The sequence below is a fragment of the Solanum dulcamara genome, chromosome 5 (assembly GCF_947179165.1).
Source record: "Solanum dulcamara chromosome 5, daSolDulc1.2, whole genome shotgun sequence".
Lineage (NCBI taxonomy): Eukaryota > Viridiplantae > Streptophyta > Magnoliopsida > Solanales > Solanaceae > Solanum > Solanum dulcamara.
In genome coordinates this window covers 6,152,748-6,175,580 of record NC_077241.1, presented here as the reverse complement: position 1 = coordinate 6,175,580, position 22,833 = coordinate 6,152,748, and the positions used below count along the sequence as shown (strand labels likewise).

At 35.0% G+C, this 22,833-nt stretch overlaps 3 protein-coding genes across 3 annotated transcripts; 2 read left to right on the top strand and 1 right to left on the bottom strand.

Moving 5' to 3' along the window:
- Window positions 1-2,224: 2,224 nt before the first annotated feature.
- LOC129888917 (mediator of RNA polymerase II transcription subunit 30) lies at window positions 2,225-6,085 on the top strand. Its single transcript, XM_055963982.1, has 3 exons — window positions 2,225-2,751; window positions 4,599-4,697; window positions 5,647-6,085. The coding sequence occupies exons 1-3, from the start codon at window positions 2,353-2,355 to the stop codon at window positions 5,743-5,745; spliced, it is 597 nt and encodes a 198-aa protein (XP_055819957.1). The 5' UTR covers window positions 2,225-2,352; the 3' UTR covers window positions 5,746-6,085.
- Window positions 6,086-8,902: 2,817 nt separating this feature from the next.
- LOC129888916 (conserved oligomeric Golgi complex subunit 2) lies at window positions 8,903-11,561 on the bottom strand. The gene has a single exon (XM_055963981.1). It carries the CDS (start codon window positions 11,377-11,379, stop codon window positions 9,151-9,153), a length of 2,229 nt encoding a protein of 742 aa, XP_055819956.1. The 5' UTR covers window positions 11,380-11,561; the 3' UTR covers window positions 8,903-9,150.
- Window positions 11,562-14,473: 2,912 nt separating this feature from the next.
- Window positions 14,474-22,149, top strand: LOC129888915 (uncharacterized). Its single transcript, XM_055963980.1, has 6 exons — window positions 14,474-14,688; window positions 14,867-14,923; window positions 18,602-18,755; window positions 18,973-19,070; window positions 19,206-19,271; window positions 21,780-22,149. Exons 1-6 carry the CDS (start codon window positions 14,560-14,562, stop codon window positions 21,810-21,812), a joined length of 537 nt encoding a protein of 178 aa, XP_055819955.1. The 5' UTR covers window positions 14,474-14,559; the 3' UTR covers window positions 21,813-22,149.
- The last annotated feature ends 684 nt before the right edge of the window (window positions 22,150-22,833 follow it).

Sequence of the window (22,833 nt, the reverse complement as noted above, 5' to 3'; positions counted from 1 at the left end):
AATGAGAGTATTCTTTCCACTCTCATGCCTAAATTATTTTAATTATATGATAAATTATATTTATTTACCCAATTCTTTTCAAGCTTCACTCTAAGGTATGTGGATGTTTATCCATGGGTTCTTCCATCCACGGAGTCTAAAGCTCTTTCAACTAAATCTCTTGATTTCAAAAAAGATGTTCTTATGGGTAATTCTTATTTCTACTTAATAGCATGAATCATGGTTAAACTAATGATTATTGATCTATTTTTATGCAAAATGATTTCATATGTATGAATTGATGGTTTTCAAGTATTTTTTCCATATTTAGCTCTTTAAAGGTTTTTGAAATTCATGGTGGGTTGTTTAAAACATGATTTTTAATTAATTAATTTCAAATTACTTATGCATAATTTCATTTATATACATGTTTGAAAGTTGAAGTGATTTAAACCCACCTAGTTTTACTATATTTTCAATGAAGTTTGACTTGAAATCTTTGACTCCAAATAAATGTTTATGAAAGCAATGTCTATGATCAAAAGGGAGTCTTATGAAATAAAAGAATAATGAAATGCTATGAATGATGGATTCTTTATGCTATAAGGACAATTCTTGCATATTTGAATCATTAAAGCTTTTAATGAGCTATTCCACCGAATGTGATATTTTGAATTCTCAAGCTATATACTATGACTATTTTGAAGTATTAAACTATTCCGTGGGATTGACTTAGCACCGAATGGGGCATTGAGGTGGGATTCGGTAAGGGAATCCTAGTAGCAACCCCTTGTCTCATTAACTATGTGCCAACATAGGAGCTCTTGTAAGCTTAGGCTAATGGATCCATGAAAGCCTTACAGTTAAAGTTAAAGAAATGAATGAAGTTGACGGAGTTCTACCCGGCAAGTAGTCTCCCCGGTCAACGTAGGGGGTTACGTTGGATTTCATGTAATAGTTCGCATGGTCTTAACTGTCGGTTATGGTCATTTTCTCACAAAATGAATGTTTTAAAGGATATATATATGATTGATTATGCATGCATTGCATTATGTTTCATATTACATAAATGTTTTAATATTTCCTCAATGTTCATGCATGCTTACATATTTAGTACATTCAAAGTACTAACGCATACTCTTTTACCTACATGATATCACCATGTAGGGACCGGTACTCCTCCTCGTTCTCCTCCACATGGCTAGTTGAGATTTTGTTTGAAGACTACTTTTGGTGAGTTCCTATGTTCCGGGAACAATACTTCTTTATCTTTCTAGCTTATGATATGTTGAGATCTTTAGACACTTACTATGATATTTCTTTCTATTATGATTGAGGGTGAGCTAGGACTTGTATTAGCCCCGTTAAATCTAAAAATTAGAGGTATTGTTGGACATATGTAAATTGAAGATTTACTATTAAAGGCTAAAAGAATGTTAAAAGACTTGTTTGAGGTATTTTCGGGTTCCTCATTCGTCATGTCACGTCTAGGCTCTAGGCTTGAGTCGTGACAGAGTTACTCTCTTGCTGCAGTAGCAAGTAGGTCATTGACAATATAATAATTAATATATTAAATTATTAACATGTTTTGTTTGCTTTATATGGTAAATTGATAGTAGCGGTATGTAGGGTTTCACTTTATATTGTTTGATCATTTATAATCTTTCTCATAGCCGAAGACTCAATGCCCAAGATAATTTATTTTTAATAATTTTATATTTTAAAATTTAGTATATATATATTTCAATATATTTTTTATAAAATAAATACCTATCTAATTATTCGATACGGTTATAAATTTATACTAAATATCATAATTTTTTTAAAAAAAATCTAAAAATCGATTCGGTTCGGTTCAGTTCGGTCGGTTTTCAGAATAATTTTGACACCGCTATAAGTTACTTATAAGCTATTTTCAAATTTTTAATGCTTGACTAACCAACTTAAATTTTTTTTATTCTTAAAATAAGTCAAAAAAATGATCTGTTTGACTTAGCTGCTTAAAACTAAGCCAAACAGACAATATATTAGTTTCTCCTAGAAGCCGTTTGAATTGGCTTATAAGCTATTTATAAGCTGTTTTTAGCTTTTTTTTGAGTGTTTGACTGATCAACTTAAAGTCATTTTGTGCTTAAAGTAAATTTCAATAAATAGTTAAGTTTATTTGGATGAGAAAACAGCTTATAAATAAAAAAAAATAAAATTGGCCACCTATTTTTTTTTTTTTTAACGTAACCAGTTTTCAACCTATAGCTTATTAAAAATAAGTTCGGCTAGTAAATTAATTCTCCTTAAACCTTCTCGCACCGCCTATCGCCACCACTCCGCCGTCGCCGATCTAGGGTTTTGACAAGCTGGTGACATTTTTCCAGAATGGAGGACAAAGGCACCACCATGACAAGCCCTAAAACCATACAAGAACTCGCAGTGGAAGGGCAAAAGCATTTAGAAGACACAATAGAAGCAGCACATCAAATCCTATCCGCCATGAACGATGAACTCTGTAACCCATCACTTTGGTCCACTCCAAATACAGCTACTTCTGCTGCTGCGGCGTCGGCGGGTGGAGTTGCTGGTGCTAGTGCTGTTTTGAGTAATGGACAGCAGCATCATTCAAACGGAGACATTTCGTCCGATACTTCTTCGTCTTCTTCTGCATCTGCTCAGCATTTGGATATTGGTGGTGGTGCCCTTGATGAATCTCGTATGCGTTATAAGTCTTCCATTGCTTCCTTGCGTTCTGTTCTTACGGCAATTTCTAATTCCCAGAAGGTAATTCTAAGTATAGAAATGCATATTTAAAAAATAAATTGTATTGGTCTCACCGGACAACTAAACACTCCAACTTGTTTCCATCGTGTTTGTGGACTTTGGAAGTGTCTAGATGATCATTGCGTAAGTTGTAGTGTTCAACTAACATAGTGGAGACAAGTTGAGGTGCCTCGATGTGCATTATCAAAGTTGGAGTTTTTACTAGGCCAAGTTTGAGTGTGCCTATTTATGTATTATATTTTTTGTATTAAATATAATTTGTATGGTTAAGATAGTGATCCAAGCAGAAGTTAGTTTGATATAATCATGAATCAACTATGGAGCGATCATAAACTACTTGGATTCAGCTAATGGCTATGGATAATCAAACAACCGAATATTATATTCATAAGTCAAGAAGTGCTTATCCCCATGTCTAGAGTATAGGAATTTGGAAATGGAATTTGGAAATGCTTCACTTATGGTTACAATTTTGTCAACACTGGCAATGCTTAATCTGTTTTGTCTTGTGGGGTTAGTGAAACAAGTGATCAGAACAAGAGAAGTGGGATTGAGATATGCATTTGAGACTATGGTTTTGCAAATTTTGCTGTGTGTATTCTTGGTTTTGATCAACTTGCCTATATACAATGCTCTCTTCTTTAGGCAAGATTCCTAGCTCTGTTGCAGTTCAGTCAGTTGTCTTCACATTTTCTGCTTGCACATGTGTTATTAGTGCACAACATTTTGGATCCTTTTAGCAACAATGTATAATCTTGGAATGAGGTGAAGTGCTCCTTAATTAGTTATTTACCAGAAGAGCTCAAGCTTCATGCACTGATGGTAATTTATTCTATAGTGAAGTGTCAAAAACACATTTAAACTATCTCTTTTTTTTAGTTTCACACTTAAACTATTGGGAGAGTTGAGAAACTAGGGGTGGCAAATGGTTGAATTGGATTGGATTTGGATGGACTAAATATGGATTGAGCCAGAATTGGATTACAATCCACCCATACAAAACATGGGTAAATATGGATTTGGTCAAATATTGTTTTGGTAAATGGTTCTAACACACTTTAATCACCCCTACCACCCCAACCCCCAACCCCACCCCATCCTATGTTATTATTTTTTTAAAAAAATATTTTTTCATACAAAAAAGAAATTTATTTTTTTTCTACCCCATCCCCCACCTCAATTTTAATTGCAACCATAAGTGAAGCATTTCCAAATTCCTATACTCTAGACGTGGGAATAAGCACTTCTTGAATTATGAGTATAATATTCGGTTGTTTGATTATCCCTAGCCACTAGCTGATAAAGCTCAACTGTGCTGCTTACCATTTTTCTGATTTGTCCTATATCCTTCTGGGTCTCTGGGCGGCTCTGTTGGGCAGTGGGAAAGGAATTCAACTAGGTTGTTCTTGTTTCCCCTGTTTAAATGCTCATGAGGTGTAAGTGTTTATACTAATAAATTACTGGGCTTTATTCTTTTCAAGAAAGATTGAGCTGTAAAATCACATCTCAGGTCCTTGGTTTTGGTGTATGGATTGCCTTACGTTTGTGCATTGGAGAATCTGGTTATGAGTTAAGAATTTTGTAAGCTGTTTCTATTTGTCTGTTTTAACAAATAGATCACTGACGCTGTGTGCCTTTTTGTTGCTCAACATATGAGCCACTGCACATTAAATGAGTTTAATAAGTTATTTGAATTGCGCAAGTATTTGATCCATTTTAACTGCAAGTTGTCAAACTCTCCTTCGTGTTGTGTCTCATGATTAACAAGTTATATTTTCTTGCACGTTTTGGAAATTTTTTGATTTGTTGTATGGTATTTCACACTCATTACTGACTATGTTAGCTAGGCAAAAGCATTGGAAGCTGCTTCTGCTAGTGGTTCACTATCTGCTGCAGATCAAGCTGAAATTGAGCAGCTGGAGGACCGGGCCACTGCATTAAAAAAGGTATTTATAACATATCAAATTTTGACGTCTTGGAATTTCCTTGGAGTTTTGCTGATTTTGGTGGTGCATGGTGGGTGGGGGTTGGGGAAGCGAATCATTATGCCAACATTTGAACCATGACAGATTTCTTCCTTGATCCATTGGGTAATTTCCTCTTCATTAAAACTAGGGGTGTCAAAATAAACCCAACCCAACCCGTTTAAGTTTGGGTTGGTTATTAACCCGCCCATTCATTAGCTCATCTCATAAAAATATGGGTTGATATGTAACCCAAATTGGCTTAGGAGAAATTTTGTTAAAATATTTTTAAAAAACTTTATTTTTCAATTTGATATGTTATATATAGCCATAATAAAGAAAAAATTAATTTTATTAGGTATTAAATAGTTTAAAAGAACAAATAAAACAATTAAGCTTAGTAAAAGGATTGGGTTGGGTCTTGACCCGTTATATAACCCATTAGCTAACTTATTTTGACCCAAACTAATTTGGGTTGTGTTGGGTCTTGACCCAATTATTGTCTTAACCCATTATGACCCGTCCAAACTTGACCCAACACGCCCAATTGCTACCCCTAATTAAAACTATATTGAGGTATACCACATGTTACATTTCCATTCCGGACCCTCCAAAAATGTCTCACTGGAAACCTCAAATCTGAACAATTTGACTTTGTGATATCATATAAAAACTTGGTTTCGACATCCTCTGCTTGTTGTACATACTGTATTATTATTAATTTTATTCCTATTACGTTAAAATTAGTCAAGTCATATTTCATTTGCTTGATATCTCCCCCTAGTGACAATGAGAAGTCTTCAATGGAAGTAGAGTTTTATCATACTTGAGTGCATGCCTATAAGCTTTCTATTATCTTACGGTAGTGAAAAAATCAAGTTGATAATGTGATCAAGATTTAAGCATATTCTATTGTTCTTTTAAATTGCAGGAGCTTGTAGACAAGAACAAGCATCTCAAGCTTCTGATTGATCAGCTTCGAGATATTCTTTCTGACCTATCAACATGGCGGAGTCCCTGTTCTACATGACTCTGCTGCTATAACTTCAAGCTGATAATTAAACCGGTGAGGTGTTAGAAATGTCAAAGGGAATTGAATTCAACCCTACGAAACTGTTTTCTTTTCCTTCTTTTGTACAGAGGTTACTGCTAGATTCAAACTATTTGTCAATCGACGAACATTTACAATACTCCTGGTTGCGGTGCTACAGTTGTTTATGTTTAGATGTTCTGTCTGGTCTGAAATAAGCTGATAATATGTAGAATATAATCTGTTAAGAGTGGGAAGACTGAAAAAGGAAAAGGAGACACCTTTTGATCTCAACTTATTATGCTAAATTTATTTTGTTGTACACTATAATTGCATTGTATCTTGGTTTGCTCTAGTGATGAGCTTTTCTGTCATTTCCCCATTATTCAGAGGTTTAAAAACATAGAGCTTTTGGAAAAGACATATTACATGCACTAATTGAGGTGTCTAGATATGCATTTTCAAATTGTCAATTGAAGTCAAATTAAGGTGCCCTTGTAAAATAAGTTGGTGCACTACTGGTCTTTCTTATTTTGATTATTAAATATTTAGTGATCTTGATTATAGTGATTATTGAAATCAATCATTTTATTGAAGTTACGTGTAGTGGTTTTGGACAAGAGGAAGTTGCTTGGATGGTAAACATTACTCATTCTAATTTTTAGATTGTGAGTTCGAATAATTAAGGGAGCAAAAAGGTGAGAGCTTCTGGGAGGGAGGGGGGTTAAAAATAAATAAACATGTAGTGATTTTGACCGAATTGAACTATTGAACTACGTCTTTCCGAAATTCCCTTTAGTTCGGATTTTCCAAACCCAATATTGTAGGTTTAAATAATTTTCAGGACGCAAGATTGTGTGTTTAACTCCTATCGATCAGATGGTTCAACATATTCTTTTGTGATTAATCAAGGAAAATAACCTTATAAAGACCTTTTGTGGATTATTTTCAAATTAAGTACGTATGAAAACAAAGAAGAAGAGATTTGATATAAAACTAAGATAATCAAGCTAAATGAGATATGGCATAAACCTAATGTTGGAGAAGTTATAAATACATTGTATTGTGAATGTCTATTATATTATTTTTTGAATAAATTTGAAATTAAATAGACATGTTGCAAGTATTTTAAGTAGACATGTTGCAAATAGCTTCTTGAATAGCCCTGCAGTTGGTTCCTCCGGCTTGCAATCAAACAAACAACTTGCAAGTGGCTCAAGCAGGCAGCTTGCAAGCAAATTATGAAAAAGCCTTGCAGTTGCTTCCTGAAAAACCACACAACAATTTTTTCTTCTATAATATGAAGTCAATTAGTTCATTTGTACATCGTTTGAAGTTGAATAATATATTAGTCTTTTTATATATTTGTCTCTGATATATTTACTTTATAATATCTATTTCATAACACGTTATCGGTATAAGATACTGTCATCTCAAATAAATACTTTGAAAGCCTCGAAATCATAGACTTTCTTTTTCTTAATTAATGAGAAAACTTTCCAAACGTAAATTTGTTACTTTAGATATATCACAAAAGCTACTTGTCTTAAAGTGTGTGATGCTGAAATTCATCTTGATGCAATGGGTCTGACAGACACCATCAAAGATAATAATCAGGCATTAAATAAAAATAATGTCAAAACAATGATATTACGGCTTGAAAATGGAATATCTCACTACTAAAAATCCTCTTATCTTGTGGAATAATATGAAAGATAGACATGACCATTTGAAGTTGATCATTCTTTCACAAGCACATTTAATTAGATCAATGATAAGCTGAAAGATTTTAAATCTATCTATGAATATAATTCTTCAAAATTTAAAACTATTTCACAATTGAAATTATGCAGTGAGAATATCACGTAGCAATGCTTGCAGAACAGTATTAATGAAGCAAATATTCCCAAATTGTTCAAACTTTCATATTTTTGAATCCAAATCAATCCCAAGACTCAACCTTTCGTCTTGCAATCTTTTTGTTGATAAAGTAATTAATTTTATTAAAAGATTGTACCGAGAGGTTATTGTAAAAAGTACATTAGGAAAAACTGCAAGTCCACTAAAACCTAAGGGAACCCAAAAATTCCAAAAAAAAGCATGTAGAATTTTCTAACATATTGCCCTTACACCAAAAATATAAGTTCTGTAAAAATCTTTACTTTACAAAAGAAATATGTTGACTCATTCCTTCGAAATTCTCTTGGTCAGTCACGTTCAAAAAATGAAAATGACAGAGATGAGGATTTTGCGATAAATATGTGGGCATACTAGAAGATAAGATTAAAATTGAGGATATTCAAGACCAAGTGAGAGTAACTTTGGTGGAGGACAAGATGGGGGAAGCGAGGTTGAAATGGTTCGGATATGTGATAAGTAGATGCACGGATGCCTCAGTGCGGAGGTGAGAAAGATTGGCTATGGATGATTTCAGGAGAGATAGAGATAGACCGAAGAATTATTAGAGAGAGGTGATTACACATAACATGACGCAGTTTCGGCTTACCAAGGACATGACCTTAGATAGGAAGTTGTGGAGGACACATACTAGGATAGAAGGTTAGTAGGTAGGGGTGCATTGTCTTGTTCATCCATACTAGTAATCGTAGTGTTACTTTTGTAGTTTCTTGTCGTTCGATTTCTGATACTATCTGTTGTTTTTTGTCCTCCAACTATCGAGCTCTTCACATTCTGTGGCATCACCCAAGATACACCAAAAATATTCAGGGATAGGGTCCAAATTTGATTATGGTGAAGTAGCAGATGTGATGAATAGATTCCACAGAATTTTCACAAAAAAAGTTCCCCGTTGAAGACGTAATTAAATAAATAATAATAACGTATTATCTCTAAAGAATCGTTTGGTATGGGGGATGGAATAGACAAAGTCATCCCGTGGATTGGTCAGATTTGATGTAGTAGTTAAGGTCATCAAGAAGTAAATATTTTGGTCAGATTAATAATTCTGGATTGACAGGAAACAGAGAAAGACAAAGTTACAATAGAAGGGAAGGGAAAGGAAGAAAAATGAGGGACTGTTGTTCATCTAACCAATGCATCTTATCATATGTGTACACAAACACTAGTGTTACCATGCAGTGCAGTTCATTTGTCTGAATGGAGAAAAATTAGCTGTTAATCTCTGTTGATCAAAGGGTAAACAAAGTGTTCTTTTATTTCTAACTAAGATAGTAGTCACTGTATTTATGTATGACTTTGGGAAAATCTCCCTTACAATATTCAGATATCCACCCCACAATCAGCATATCCATGTCAAGAGATCTCAGAAATCAATTGCAGCTTTGTTTAATCAAAATTTATAATATAACAGAGGGGAAAAACAATAAGAAAAGAATGAGATATTGATACAGAATGAAGTAGACATATAAAATAACCAAGTCTAAACTAGAAGCTTATTGTGTTTTTTCTCTCAGCAGGGGCAACACACTGCCATAATGATTGATAAGGTGGAATACTAGCTGCATCCACCCCAAGTAATGAAAGGCTCCGCGCATATTCCTGAATATCAAGAAATAATTGCATGCAGATCTTGTCGGTTTCAGACAAATTGTGATCCGAGACATCTGAACTTGCTCCAGCTCGTCTTTGAGCACCCAAACGTAGTTTTTGAAGAGAAGATTCCGTTCTTCTACTCATATTGACAAGTTCTGAAGTTAAATCATTGTAACGTTGAGTTATTTCCAAAGCAGCACCTTGCAAGAGCTCATTTCTCATCTCATTTGTCAGACATGTTGCAGCCCTTTCTCCCTCCAAAAATTCCTTCAACGGACGCAATACTCCAGAGACATATGGAGAATGCCTGACAGGGAGAGGCTTGTTAGTCATCCTGTAAGTAGCAGTTATTCCTTTCAACTGCCTCAGGTCCTCTACAGATTTCTCAACTATCGTCTCAATTATTGCACTCATCACAATTGGCAAAAGGCCCTTCAGGGACTTCCCACCTTGTAAAATACTCTGTTTTACAAAATCACAAACTTCAGCAGGGCATGACTTGAGCAACTCAAGTATGTGTTCAAGGTAATCACCACACACTTCCTCCACCAAATGGTTCAAATCATGAACTACGTATACTAAATCGTCAGGGACTGCAGAAATAGCCCATTCAAATCCTGGGTTTGAGTCCACATTACTATCTTTACGAGCAGCCAATCCGGCAGATAACCAGCTTGAGAATCTGGACATAAGTTGCAAAGACAAACGCAAGAACTTGTCTGAGCAAGATAGGACAAGAAAATCATCTTTCCAGCAAGATCTTAAGCACTCTAAAAGAGACATACTCTGCTTCAAAATCAAGTCTTGAGGCTTCCTCTGGTCAGAGGCCACTGGGACAAGACCAGCAACACTAAGTGCAGAATCAAGAGCCCCAGCTATCTCCTGGAACCTCAATGAGAAATAGACACCCACATTCCACAGCTTCAAGAACTCAATATATGCAGCTTCAGAACGAAACTTGACTACTTCAGATCGCGAGGGACAGTAACCTTCTAAATGTGCCAGGAAATCCAAGCTTGCTTTGTAATTTTTTAGGAACACCGTAGGCCTTCCAGGAGAGAATACCACTGGTTTTCCTTTCTGGATAGCAGAGTGAACCTCTTTAAGGATAGAATTCGCTAGGAAGCTAGAAACATGTAGACCCGAATTCTCAATAGATGATATATCCAATAGAAACTTACAATCATCCTCTATATATTGCTTGATCTTAACATAGTCCTCCTCAAGTTCATTTCCAGATGATCCACCAACAACCCCAGATGGATTTTGCGGGATGACTTTTTGGATCAAAGGTCCCACTATAGTTGATCGAAAAGTTTCCTCCGCATTCTTGGTATTATCAATAGCAGCATACGCGCGCAGGCAGTTATATATAGCATTAGCATCCTTATATTCAAGTCCATCTACAAGACAATGTCCTAAGCTAGTATCTAATAAAGAACTAGCATTCTGTATTCTCTTCTCCATATTCTTAATAAATGGCATATTCTGTGCATGAGAAATGTAAAATTTTAGCCTATTCATTTCACTAGCAATTCTCTCTAGTAACATACTTTGAGTTTCCCTCAAATTAGATCCACTCTCAACATAATCAGTTTGCCCACTTGGTAATTCCTTAATCAATTTCTCAACTTTAGAAACAACATGAAAAGTATCAAGTAAAAGTTCAAGAACTTCCCTGGCTTCTCCAGCATCAGCTCTTTGTTTAAGCCTGTTTTGTAAAGCAGCAAGAGACCCATCAACAGCATTACGAAAAGCATCAATTTTCTCCCTGATCTCAAACAACGGTGCCCTCATACGCACCACAGCAGCATCAACATCAGTAAGCTTCGTACTAAGGCTAACAAAATCAGCATAATCTCGATTGATGAGATCTACAAGGTCACGCTGTAGCGACGTGAAGTGTGAACGGAGTTCCGAACGAAGAGTTTCAAGGGGAACAAAGGTGCGTAAATCGGAGATATATGATTCTGGATCGAAATCTTGGGATTGGAACAACGTGGGGTTTAGCCATTGTGGTGGATTTGGGTCAGTTGGGTCTCCGAATAGGTCTGTGGCGGAGCGTGGTGGCGCGTGTGCTGATTGTGGAGAAGGGGGTGGTGGAGATTGAAGATCTTGCATCTGGGTATTTGCTAAATTCGATCAAATTGCTCTGAATTTTGAGGAAATGCAAGCAGTAATCAAGATCTGGAAGTGAAAGAAGATGAACTTCGTAAGAAATGCAAAATTTCTAATGAGATCACTCTTTACTGTGTGTTTACTTGGTAGAGAAGAGTTGGGTAAGAAGAAAATGATCAAAATGGTGCTTAATGTATAGAATTTGACTACATTTGGTCCTTATTTATAAATATGATGAAAATAATTTTTACTAATATATTTTATAAAGTGTTACTAATTGTTATGGGACATTTGTTTTTCATTAAGATTTAGACGTTTAAAATTGAATATACATCAAAATGATTAAGATATTATTTCAAGATTTAAATACTAAATGATCAAGGTTGCTTATTTTTAACATCTGAATATACTTACTTTATTTATATGTACATAATAAAAATATAATTTTAAAAAAAATTAATTAAATATTTAAAATATTAATAAATTAAAATTATTATTTGATCAAAAAAATGAAACACTTATGCTAGCTAATGATGATGGAGATAGTTTGTAGGGTGGTGATGATGGTAAATAGTTGTTAGTAGTTAGTAATGATGTGGTGATAATTGTGACTCTGGAGGTGGGTTGGTGTTATGGTGACCGTCATAATAGTGGCGATTGGTAGTGGTATTGGTAGTTGTAATGGTGAAATTGATTGATATTAGCAGTTGGTGGTATTGATGGTGGCGACGGAAGAATGTGTGGTGGTTGATAATGTGTTTGTGGTAATTAGCGACGGTGCTAGTTATGATGACGGAGGTTGTTGGCAGTAGAGATTGATCATAGTGATGGGGTAGTGACTGATAGTAGTGATGGAGGTGCAGGTGGTGGTGATGGTGACCGAAGAATGTATGGTGGTAGTTGACAGCGGTACTAGTTATGATGGCAAAATTTGTTAGTAGTAGAAATTGATTGTACTAATGGTAGGGGTGGCGGCGGCGGCAAGTACAGAGATGAGAGTGGTGGTGACAATTGATATAATTATAATGATGAAGGAGATAATTGTTGTAGTAGTTGATAATAGCGGTTAGCAACAATGATGGTTGTGATGATAAAAGTGGTTGGTGGTAGACGACGATAATGATGGTTGACAATGACGGTAGGGATTGATGATTGTGGATAGAGTAATAATGAATATTATCCACACAAAAATAAATTTTGTTAGAAATGCAAAATTTATAATGAAATCACTCTTCACTGTGTGTTTACTTGGCACGGAAAGTCGGGTAAGAAGAAAATAATCAAAATGGTGCTTAATGTATAGAATTTGGCTACATTTGGTCCTTATTTATAAATATGATGAAAATAATTTTTAGTAATATATTTTGAAAAGTATTACTAATTATTATAGAACATTTGGTTTCATTAAGATTTAAACGTCTAAATCTAAATACACATCTGAATAATTAAAATGTTATTTCAAGATTCAAATACTAAATAATTAAGATTGTTTGTTTTGCAATATCTGAATGTACATAATTTATTTTTACGTATATGATAAAAATGCAATTCAAATAAAAATTAATTAAATATTTAAAAATATTAATAAAATAAAATTATTATTTGATTAAAAAAATGAAGCACTAATGCTTGCTAGTGATGATTGAGATAGTTTGAAGGGGTGGTGGCGATAGTAATAGTTGTTAGTAATTAGTAATGATGTTGGTGATAATTGTGACTCCGAAGGTGGTTATTGTTGTAGTGACAGTTATGATAGTGACTATTGGTAGTGATGTTGGTGCTTGTAATGGTGAAATTTGGTTGATGTTAGCAGTTGATGGTATTGATGGTGACGATCGAAGAATGTGTGGTGGTTGATAATGTGTTTGTGACAGTTGGTTGTGGTGCTAGTTATGATGACGGGGGTTGTTGGTAGTAAAGATTGGCCACGGTGATGGTAGTGACTGATAATAGTGATTGAGGTGGTGGTGATGGTGGTGACAGAAGAATGTATGGAGGTAGTTGGCGGCGGTGCTAGATGTGATGGTGGAATTTGTTAGTAGTAGAAATTGATTGTTGTGGGGGTGGAGATAGCGATAACTACAAAGATGGGATGGTGATGACAATTGATAAAATTATAATAATGAAGGAGATAAGTGTGGTAGTAGTTGATAGTAGTGGTTAGCAATAATGATGGTTGTGATGGTAGAGGCGGTTGATGCTAGACGACGATAATGATGGTTGATAATGATGGTGGTAGTGGTTAGAGGTAGTGATTGACGATGATGAATATTATCCACAGAAAAAATACATCTTAATGATATTAACACTTTGTTCTACATCTTAATGATTAAAACCTACTCAGACCAATTAAGTGCTTCAAATTTAAATAAAAATAAATGTACTTAATGATCTAATGTTTAAACCATTAAGATTCAGACGTGCATTAAGTGAAAATAAATGATACCTTATTATTTCTCTTAAAGGATTAACGATCGAGAAATTCTTTACAACGAGGGAATCCTTTATTTATAGTGAAAAACTGACTTAGTTGGAATTCCTAACTTTTCTTTCAAGGAATCTACGTAAACATTTACTATAATATAAATATGTTTATAACACTCCCTTTGAATGTCTATTTGATAGATTATGTGTCTCTTTAAAATATTATTAAAAAAAATTTAGTGAAAAAAATTTAGTGAAGAAAAAAGAATACATATAATAATACGCATTTTGGATGGCTCATTGAGAACTATACATGGAAAACCTATTGGGATAACCTTGTGAAGAAAAAAGTGTACATCGTACATTAGTTATCCTATGAGAACATCAATTCCAAAATTTGAATCTTCACATCCAAGTTTGTGTATTATTTTTCCGAAAGTTGCATTTGATAGAGACTTTATAAATAAATCAATCATATTGTGATTACGTCGTTATCTTAATTTTTTATTCTTATTTTTCTTCACTTATGAATTAATAATTATATTTTATTTTTTACTCCATCTTTTTAAAATAGCTCCACCTAGTAAATTGCATTTCTCCTAGATTTATCCACAGAAAGATTTACACTTTGCCCCTCTTATTTCTCACCCTTGTGACCTTCTCCACCCTATAAAAACAACAGAAGACTCCCAAAACTCCTAAATTTCATCAATCAACGAAAACACAGCGTGTGTTGTGTGTATGAAGTGAAAATTCACCATGGATAAAGGTAAAGCAGTGATGGGTATGGGCCGTAGATGGGCAGTGGACTTCACCGATAATTCTACTTCTCCTCCCTCTCGCGATATCCCTGATCCCCTCGGATTCACTCGCGCATCTCAAGATCAGGTTTTTTTTTTTTGCTTTTCCCTAAATTATACACGAATACTTGATTTAGAGCTAGTGGGTTCGTAGTGGATGCAGTCTATTGTATGTATATATGTTTAATTTTTGTGTTTTAGATCGGCCGCTGGATTCATGTTACACTTGAGTTTAATACCCGTGATGTTTATGTTTTTTTGGTTAGGATGATTCAACTCTGAGTCGCGAAAAGAAGAATGCTGAAGCCAATTGGAAGTCCCAGGTAAGAAAGCTGAATTTATTTTGTATGTATTTTTTTTATAATGATTTTTGGATAGGAAGACTTGAGTTATGTGAATGAATACTCTCCATAGTTTGTGGTCATGGCTGGATTCACCTCTAGGGCAATGAGGGTCAGTACACCCATTTGGCCCATATATGTATACTCCCCTTCGTTTCAATTTGTTTGTTTACTCCCCTTTTTAGTCTGTTTGCTATCACAGATTAAAAGGGTATTTTGATACATTCTACGTATCTTAAATTTTAGACCTCAAGATTCAAAAATCTTCTTTGCTTTTCTTAAACTTCGTGTCAAATCAAAAGCAGTCAAACAAATTGAAGCTCGAGAGTATTTGAATTTGTTAGAAGACTATTTTTGTACTAAATCGGTAGCCTTTGTTGCAAAGGACTTGTGAGACACTGATGATCTGTGATATATCTTTCTTTGTGGTACCAATCTAGGAGGATTGTGCTGTGATGGGTTTGGTTTTTAGTTAGCTTTATGTGCTATTCCTACTAATTTGTTACTAGATTGTTGACTTGTTGTTAACAAAACATGGAACCTTCAAAGAAAATGTTTGTTTGTCAGTTAATCCATTCTAAGTACTTTTATTAATAGTTTGCAGGATTTCTAGAATAGGAATAGGCTTTTCACTTTTCAGAGTAAGATTCATTGCTTTCTTCTTTCGGCCAGCTCAATGGATGAGCGGTTGTTGCTACCCCACCATTTCTGGACCTTTATCTTACCTTAAGAAGAAAGAGAAGGTATGAAGCGTGGGACAGAATGCAAAAGTGTGTGATACAATTGATAACCTTAAGGAGTTCAGTGAGCCTCTTGATTGATCAACTATAGTGAACTGTGATTTGATGGTTTTAAGTTTCATACGTTGACTTTCAATGTGATTAATAGTGAAACTATGATGAATCCCAACTAGTATGGTAGTTGATCGATTGTTTGCATTCACGTATAAGCTTTTGATTTGAGTGTGTATTGTAGTATTATCCTTGCCTATTGCCATACACCAAGTTGACTGTTTGAGATATCTGCCGTTGGTGGTGTGTGTGTCTAATTTAAGAACAGGAAAAGGCATTGGTATCTTCTTATAATCACGTGGGGTTTTGAGATTTGAAGTTGGAAAGGATGGATAAGCATTGGGATAAGGGCATTCAAAGGTGCTTACATGTTTGGTGGCTGTTTGGAGCAGAAAGAAGAGTAATGAAATTGGGATCTGCAACTCTGGCATTGTTAGTGAACTGAGAAAGCATGCTAGTATTGGAGATTCGGATTTTTGAATGCAGAAAGCACTAGACAAATTTGGGCCATCTTCCTTAGTCTCACAAAGACAAATTGGACCATGCCCGAGCATACTACGGACTTGTTGAGTTGTTGGATAAGAAGAGGAGGGAGCAAGAGCCAGAGGGCATGGTGGAGGATAATTCCACATTGCATTTGGTGGACAGTTTGGAAAGAAAGAAATAGTAGAAACTTTGAAGATATGTCTAATTCCATTCAAAAGGTTAAATGGAATTGTATTGCATCTTTTTATTTTTGGTGTAAAGAGAAAGGTTTAGAGGAAACAGAACAGATTGTGGAATTATTAGGATCGTTGTAAGTATTTTTTTTCTTTTCTTTTCCTTTCTTTTGTTCCCCTCTGTTTTCTGAAGGTCACCAGGATAATGCTGAAGAATACAACATTACCATTTTCAAAAAAGAAAGCACTATACAATGGGGATATAAAGAATTGTGAGTTGCATTTCTTTTGTTAATCACACTGGGATTGATATTGTATCCAAACAACTCAGAGCTGGTTTATTGTGTTGTGAATTGAATTCTGGGAATTATAGTGTGTGAATTACTTTAAATTGTTCACAGTAAAGAATAGTTTCTGAAGAATCAATAGTTAGGGCACATGAGTGAGAGTCAGTTTACTTGCATTTGTTACTCTGAAATTATTCCTTCTCCTCTCTCTCTCTCTCTCTCTCTCTCTCTCTCTCTTACTTTTACTTTTTAAAAATCAGTAGACACTCAAGCTTAACCTCGCGAATTCAAAAACTTAGATAGGAAACAGGATTTCATCTTGTTGACTTTTTCACATGCATTAGTGTTGTGTGGTTCTTTAGGGCAAAAGCTACTACATATTATTATATGAACTAACATGCAGAACTTCGCTGCTTTCAACAAAGATTTAAGGGAAGTTTAGTGGAAATTAGATTAGCCACTAATGCTTGCATTAGGGTAGGTTGTCGACATCACACCCTTGGGGTGCGACCCTTCCCCCGGACCCTGCATGAGCACGGGATGCTTTGTGCACCGGGCTTCCCTTTCAAACAATGTATTTATAATAACCTGAAACTCTTCCTTATCCCCAATAATGCAAAACTCAATTAAGGAAACGAGATAATTATCCTTTATTTCATCCAAAAAAAGGGAAACAGGATTATTGTCAATCGACTTTTCAGATGCACTAAGTGATCTTTTCCCATGCTTTAGTGTAGTGTTGGGTTCTTCATGCAAAGCACAAAATACATATTAGTATATGAACTAGCATGCAAGTATTTGGCAAAGGAATTTTGACTATATAATTGTTGGAGAACTAGAAATCAAATGTGTTTTGAAGACAATCATAGCTCTATACAGAAGCTGAAGTTGAAATGACTAGCCCTTTTCTATTTTTGGTATAAACATGAATATATGGAAGAATCTTTTATTGATGTTCTAGGATCTCTGTAAGTAGGTTATAGCTTAGTACATCTTCCTATATTCCCTTGCAAGTATGGACAGCTGTAGTTTTTTTTTTTTAGAAAATAGTCATACAAGAAATGTTACATTCTCAAAAAAAAAAAGCGGTTAATCTATTACTTTAAGAGACACTCAAGAAATCACAAAAGCATAACATTGGTCTAGGAAAGTAAGAAACAGTGTTCATTCTTTTCGGAGAATTTTCCAAAGGATATCTTCACATTAGAGTCCACATCTTCACAAGTTTCCAAAATGTTGGTGCTCAAAAAAGCCTGAGGTCTCTACTTTGAATTTGGACTGGACATGGTGTTAACTTTGAGGCCTACAAAGAGTTTGGTCGCACTGTGAAAAGCAACCAATTCTATAGTTAAAAAAGAAGTTTGGTCGCGTGTCACACAAATTCAGAAGTCATTTGAAAAAAGTTGTGCTTATTTCTTGGTTAATTTTCCAGTGAAAATTTCTTCACAATCGTGTAATGTATAATTCTGATTATGTAAAATGCTTTGTTTTTTCCTTTATACTAAATTTGTACTGAGAACTTACCAAAATATGAGATTGGTGTCTCCCTTTTTTATTTACATCTTTTTAGATCGGTAGGTTTTCTTTCTTAACTCTCTACTTCTCCATCCTCCTATTCACAGTTTCATCAATTATTATAAAATAATTTCAGCTAGCTAAACTGCCCTTAAATCTCATTGATTATGAGTTGATTACTTCTCAATTCTGGTTCACAACTATTAGAAGGTGATTAGTTTTACTGTACATGTTTAGATTTCTAGCATAGGTAGTAGGATATTTAAGATGATTATATACTTGTTATGAATTCTATAATTTGGAAATGTTCCTTGTTTCATGAAGCCTAAACTCTTATACAAGGAGCTCTTTCCTTGTCTCACTTTTTCACAACAATCATGTACTTAATTTTGATATTCATTGGAACAGAAAGCGTGGGAAGTGGCACAAGCACCTTTCAAGAATTTGATGATGATGGGTTTCATGATGTGGATGGCAGGAAGCACAGTTCATTTGTTTAGCATTGGTATCACAGTCTCAGCTCTGTGGCAGCCTGTCAGTGCTCTTCAAGGAGTTGGGAAAGGTCAGCATCATATCAGAAACTATTAAATTAACTGCTTCATTGTTCTTGTGTAGTGTAGTTAAACTTTGACTAGAGATGGATTTCTTGGTTGAAATTTGTCTCAGATTCTGGCAATTTCATACTGTTTGTACATTTGCTGAATTAAGCTATGACTTGATATGACTGCTCCTTTTATTTCTTTTTACTTATCTCTTCTTATGTTTCCTTTCTGGGGCAGTTTTTGAGCCTTACAAGGACAGCAAAGTGGATCTTCTTGGGCCAAAATTAGTATTCATTGCACTCAATCTAGTGGGTTTAGGACTGGGCGTCTGGAAGGTAGATATTCATCTGTGTCACATATGTTATTCAGCATCAGCTTCTCTGAAGATATTCATCTCTTCTACACATGTTATTCAACATCAGTTTCTCTGATAAGTGGTTGGCTAACATGGAACTACATATATTTTGCAGCTTAATACTTTGGGTCTTCTTCCAACTCATGCGTCAGATTGGGTTTCATCCTTGCCACCTGCCCAGGTTAGATTTTTAGAATTAGTTGTGTATCAACTCTTTTTTCACATATACGAATTGAGGCTTGGAAATCTTAGGCTGTTACTACTGTGCGAAATATGTTTCTGAAAGAAATATTGGCATAGTCTAGTCTAATATGGGTACATGAGGTTGAGCAATTCTACTTTCCCACCCAGTCACTGTCATCGAGCTCCTAGAAAATGGAACTGATGTGGTCCATGAAATAATGAAAATCCAAAGAAAGATTGTGTACTCGTTTCAATATACAACTTAAATGTCCTACTTCATTATGTTTCTGAATGAGAGGCCACACATTCTCTAATATGGGTAAATCAGGCTGAGAAGTTCTACTTTTCCATGCAGTCATTGTCAGTCATCCTGCTCCTGGAAATGGAATTTATGTGGTTCATACAATAATGTAAATCCAAAGTTTGTTTGAATGGTTATATAATTTTATTATTTATGGGAGGAAACACTCTTGTATACCAGCGGTATATGAAAAGGAAGAGAATTTACAGAGTAATATGATTCTCTATGAAAAACATCCAATTTTCTATATATAAATTGAAACCACATAGTGCACCAAAAATAAATGAGGGATAAGGGATCCTCTAATGTACAAAATCATTCTGACCCTTCAAAAGCTTATTTTACATGGTCTACACAATACATGTGGATGCTAGTGGAGCAACATCTTACGCTCTTCGTCTTATCCTCCATTTCGGAAAGTGTATTTCACATTTTCTACGCAATACGCATGAGTGCTAGTGGAGCAACATTCCACACTCTGTCTTATCCTCTATTTTCTTAAGGTCGACCTGAGAAAGGCCTCCCTTCACAGTGTGTGGAATCAACAATTGTAGCCCAAAGCATCTCTAGCTTTCCAGTGTGAGCGAGATAGTATCTGATATTGTAAGGGGAGGTTGTCAGTGTTCACTGGAACTCTTAAAACACCAATCTGGCATTTGTAGTTCTCCTTGTCCTCAAGTTTTAAGCAGTCAGAATCACTCTTTTCGTTTCCAATCAAGTGAAGAAAAACACACACTGGCATCCTGATGATCCAAATTTATTTATGTGAAATGTGTCCAGTCAAGAGCTTATAGTAGTAGGACTTTTCAGAAAGCAACCCACTATTCCCCACTTACAACTTCCAAGAATTTTGATTGTCATGAGAAGACCTCTGTTTATAAAGCGATTCATTTAGACTTCCGAATTTCGCTACCTCCCAGTCCGGAGGTTCTACTAAACCTTGAGTCCAGTGAACTTTCCTTTCTCGTAACTTTTGAACTCATTCTGGCAAGATTATGCATATTATGTTTTGAAACATGAATCTCAATGCATTATTTATGTACTACCTGTGCCCTACCCTGACCCTGCACCCTTTCCCTACCCAGAAAGTGATGTTACCACTAAACTCTTCCCATCCGTTCAAAATTCTGTAGCTTTCACCCCTAGGTAACTCAAACTCTTTGGAGTTGTAACCGTCTCTCAATTGACCAATGAAACGTCCTTCTCCCATGTATCAAGTTCCATGAAAAGTTCCTTCACAGTCTATCCAATTAAGCTGTGCCTGTGACACACGTCGGTACTTGTAACAAAGACATAAAGTATGTGGGTCTATATCGGTTAGAGGAAAGAGTTGCACCCCAATTGCAAGGGGAAGACTCATCAGTTCAGCCATCATTTATGAGAATGTCACATGATCCTAGAAGGACATCATCTTGTACCTGATCTTAAAGAGCGAGTTGCTAGATCTCGATCTGTTAAACTTTTTAAGGCTAGATTTGGTTGACCAAATACTGGGAAAAGGTTGTCTTGTCTTGCTTCACTTACAGCACTAGCTATGTCTATCTATCTGTTAGAAAATAAAACAATGAGTGGTTCTTGACCCTTCAGTCACTTCATTCATGGCGGGAGCTGATCAGCTATTCAGTCAGAATATCCTACCACACAACAATCAAAAAACCTGATCTTCTCTGATAAATGCATTATCAATCTCCACATCCAATTCTGCTCAGTATTTGATTCCACTCAGATAAACATTTGATTAATTTGTCCCAAGTAATCTCACACCAGTATTTCTTACGTCTCTTGTACTCACTTCTTTTTCACGAAATTTTGGGTGGATCTGAAATGAATATGAATTAAGAGATAGAATTTTAGAGATGAGGAATAAATGAAACAAACAAACCCGTGTTTTCCATCTCTCTCCAATCCACATCTTTTTCTCATTTTTTCCTAAAAACAAATTTCGTATCTTCCGACGTTTTGGACTTCTGTTGTTTTCATTAAGCTGGGGTGATTGGAAACTACTTTTATATCTTATTTAGTTATCCTCTATTATCTGTCCTTCAATTGTGTTGTACTCCCTACATATTATGCAGATTTTAATCTTCATTATTGTTCTATCTAGCATGCGTTTTCTCTAGCTTTTATGTCTGGAAGTGGTTGTTTAAGAAAATCATTCATGGATTAATTGTGGGATCATAATGTTTTGGAGTCGTTGAAATGCAGGAGGTTGAGTATTCTGGTGGAGGTTTCCTTTGAATTGAACAAGACAGAAAGATCTTGAATTTGGTCAAGATAGAAATTACACTTCTTGAAGCAGGAGTTTGACAATATTTTCTTGATGTAATCGAGGATAAAACACGAGATGGATACTTATTATTCATTTCTCTCACGATATCTATCATTATTGTCTCACAAACTGTATGATCACTATTGTGTCTTGCTCATCCTCACAAGAGCCTATGTTTATTGCATCTGGAGTTAGCCATGATGTTCTTTTAGTGTAATGTTTTTCAAGGGACCACTTTTGTATCATATAGCTATGAATACTTAATCTATGATAGTTGAAATTCCAAGCATTCCCATCAGTTCCCAATTTTTTGTCCAAATTGTCTGTATTTATCATTGACTTGTTATCATGTTCAAGATAAAGGGTAGGCAACTTTATACTGTACCTTTAACAACTTCATAACTTAAAGGAGATCAACATGTTCATCATTTTTTTTGCGTTTGTTTTTATATTCGCACAATCTTTAACAACTTTTTTGTTGTCAACGTACTACCTAGTACTTTCTTCTGAAAGACTTTTGTTCAACATCTACATATTTTTTATTTCATATAATGTGCCGATGATAGTGGCGGAGCCAGAATTTTTAACAAGGAGGTTCAAAATTTGAAAAATTAGACACATGAATTAGCCGAATGAGGTTTGATATCTATTATATATATGTAAAAAAATATTCTAATAATGTATAAATAGTATAAATTTTTGCCAAAGATGGGCGATAAGGAATTTTACATAAATGAACGCTTTTAGATTAATAATTATCCCCTTTTAGGGTATTTTTTTAATTACGGTATATAACATATTTATTTTAATTAATAACTAAAATCACCCATTACCCCCTCCCCTCTCTCTTTCTCTCTCCCTCCCTTCCCCCCCTTTCTGCGTGCTTTTTTTTCTATCTATTTTTCTCGTTCTTTTTCTAAGTCTCTTTCTCTTTTTCTTTCTCCCTTTTTTTAAAATAATAATTAATTATCCTAATTTAAAACTAATTTA

What these genes read in the sequence shown, in the direction of transcription:
- LOC129888917 (XM_055963982.1), top strand. Translation starts at nt 2,353, where the DNA reads ATGGAGGACAAAGGCACCACCATGACAAGCCCTAAAACCATACAAGAA. An exon ending in CAATTTCTAATTCCCAGAAG is followed by an intron (nt 2,752 to 4,598) that starts GTAATTCTAAGT and finishes TATGTTAGCTAG; the next exon opens with GCAAAAGCATTGGAAGCTGC. An exon ending in GGGCCACTGCATTAAAAAAG is followed by an intron (nt 4,698 to 5,646) that starts GTATTTATAACA and finishes TTTAAATTGCAG; the next exon opens with GAGCTTGTAGACAAGAACAA.
- LOC129888916 (XM_055963981.1), bottom strand. Translation starts at nt 11,379, where the DNA reads ATGCAAGATCTTCAATCTCCACCACCCCCTTCTCCACAATCAGCACAC.
- LOC129888915 (XM_055963980.1), top strand. Translation starts at nt 14,560, where the DNA reads ATGGATAAAGGTAAAGCAGTGATGGGTATGGGCCGTAGATGGGCAGTG. An exon ending in AAGCCAATTGGAAGTCCCAG is followed by an intron (nt 14,924 to 18,601) that starts GTAAGAAAGCTG and finishes TCATTGGAACAG; the next exon opens with AAAGCGTGGGAAGTGGCACA. An exon ending in TCTTCAAGGAGTTGGGAAAG is followed by an intron (nt 18,756 to 18,972) that starts GTCAGCATCATA and finishes TTTCTGGGGCAG; the next exon opens with TTTTTGAGCCTTACAAGGAC.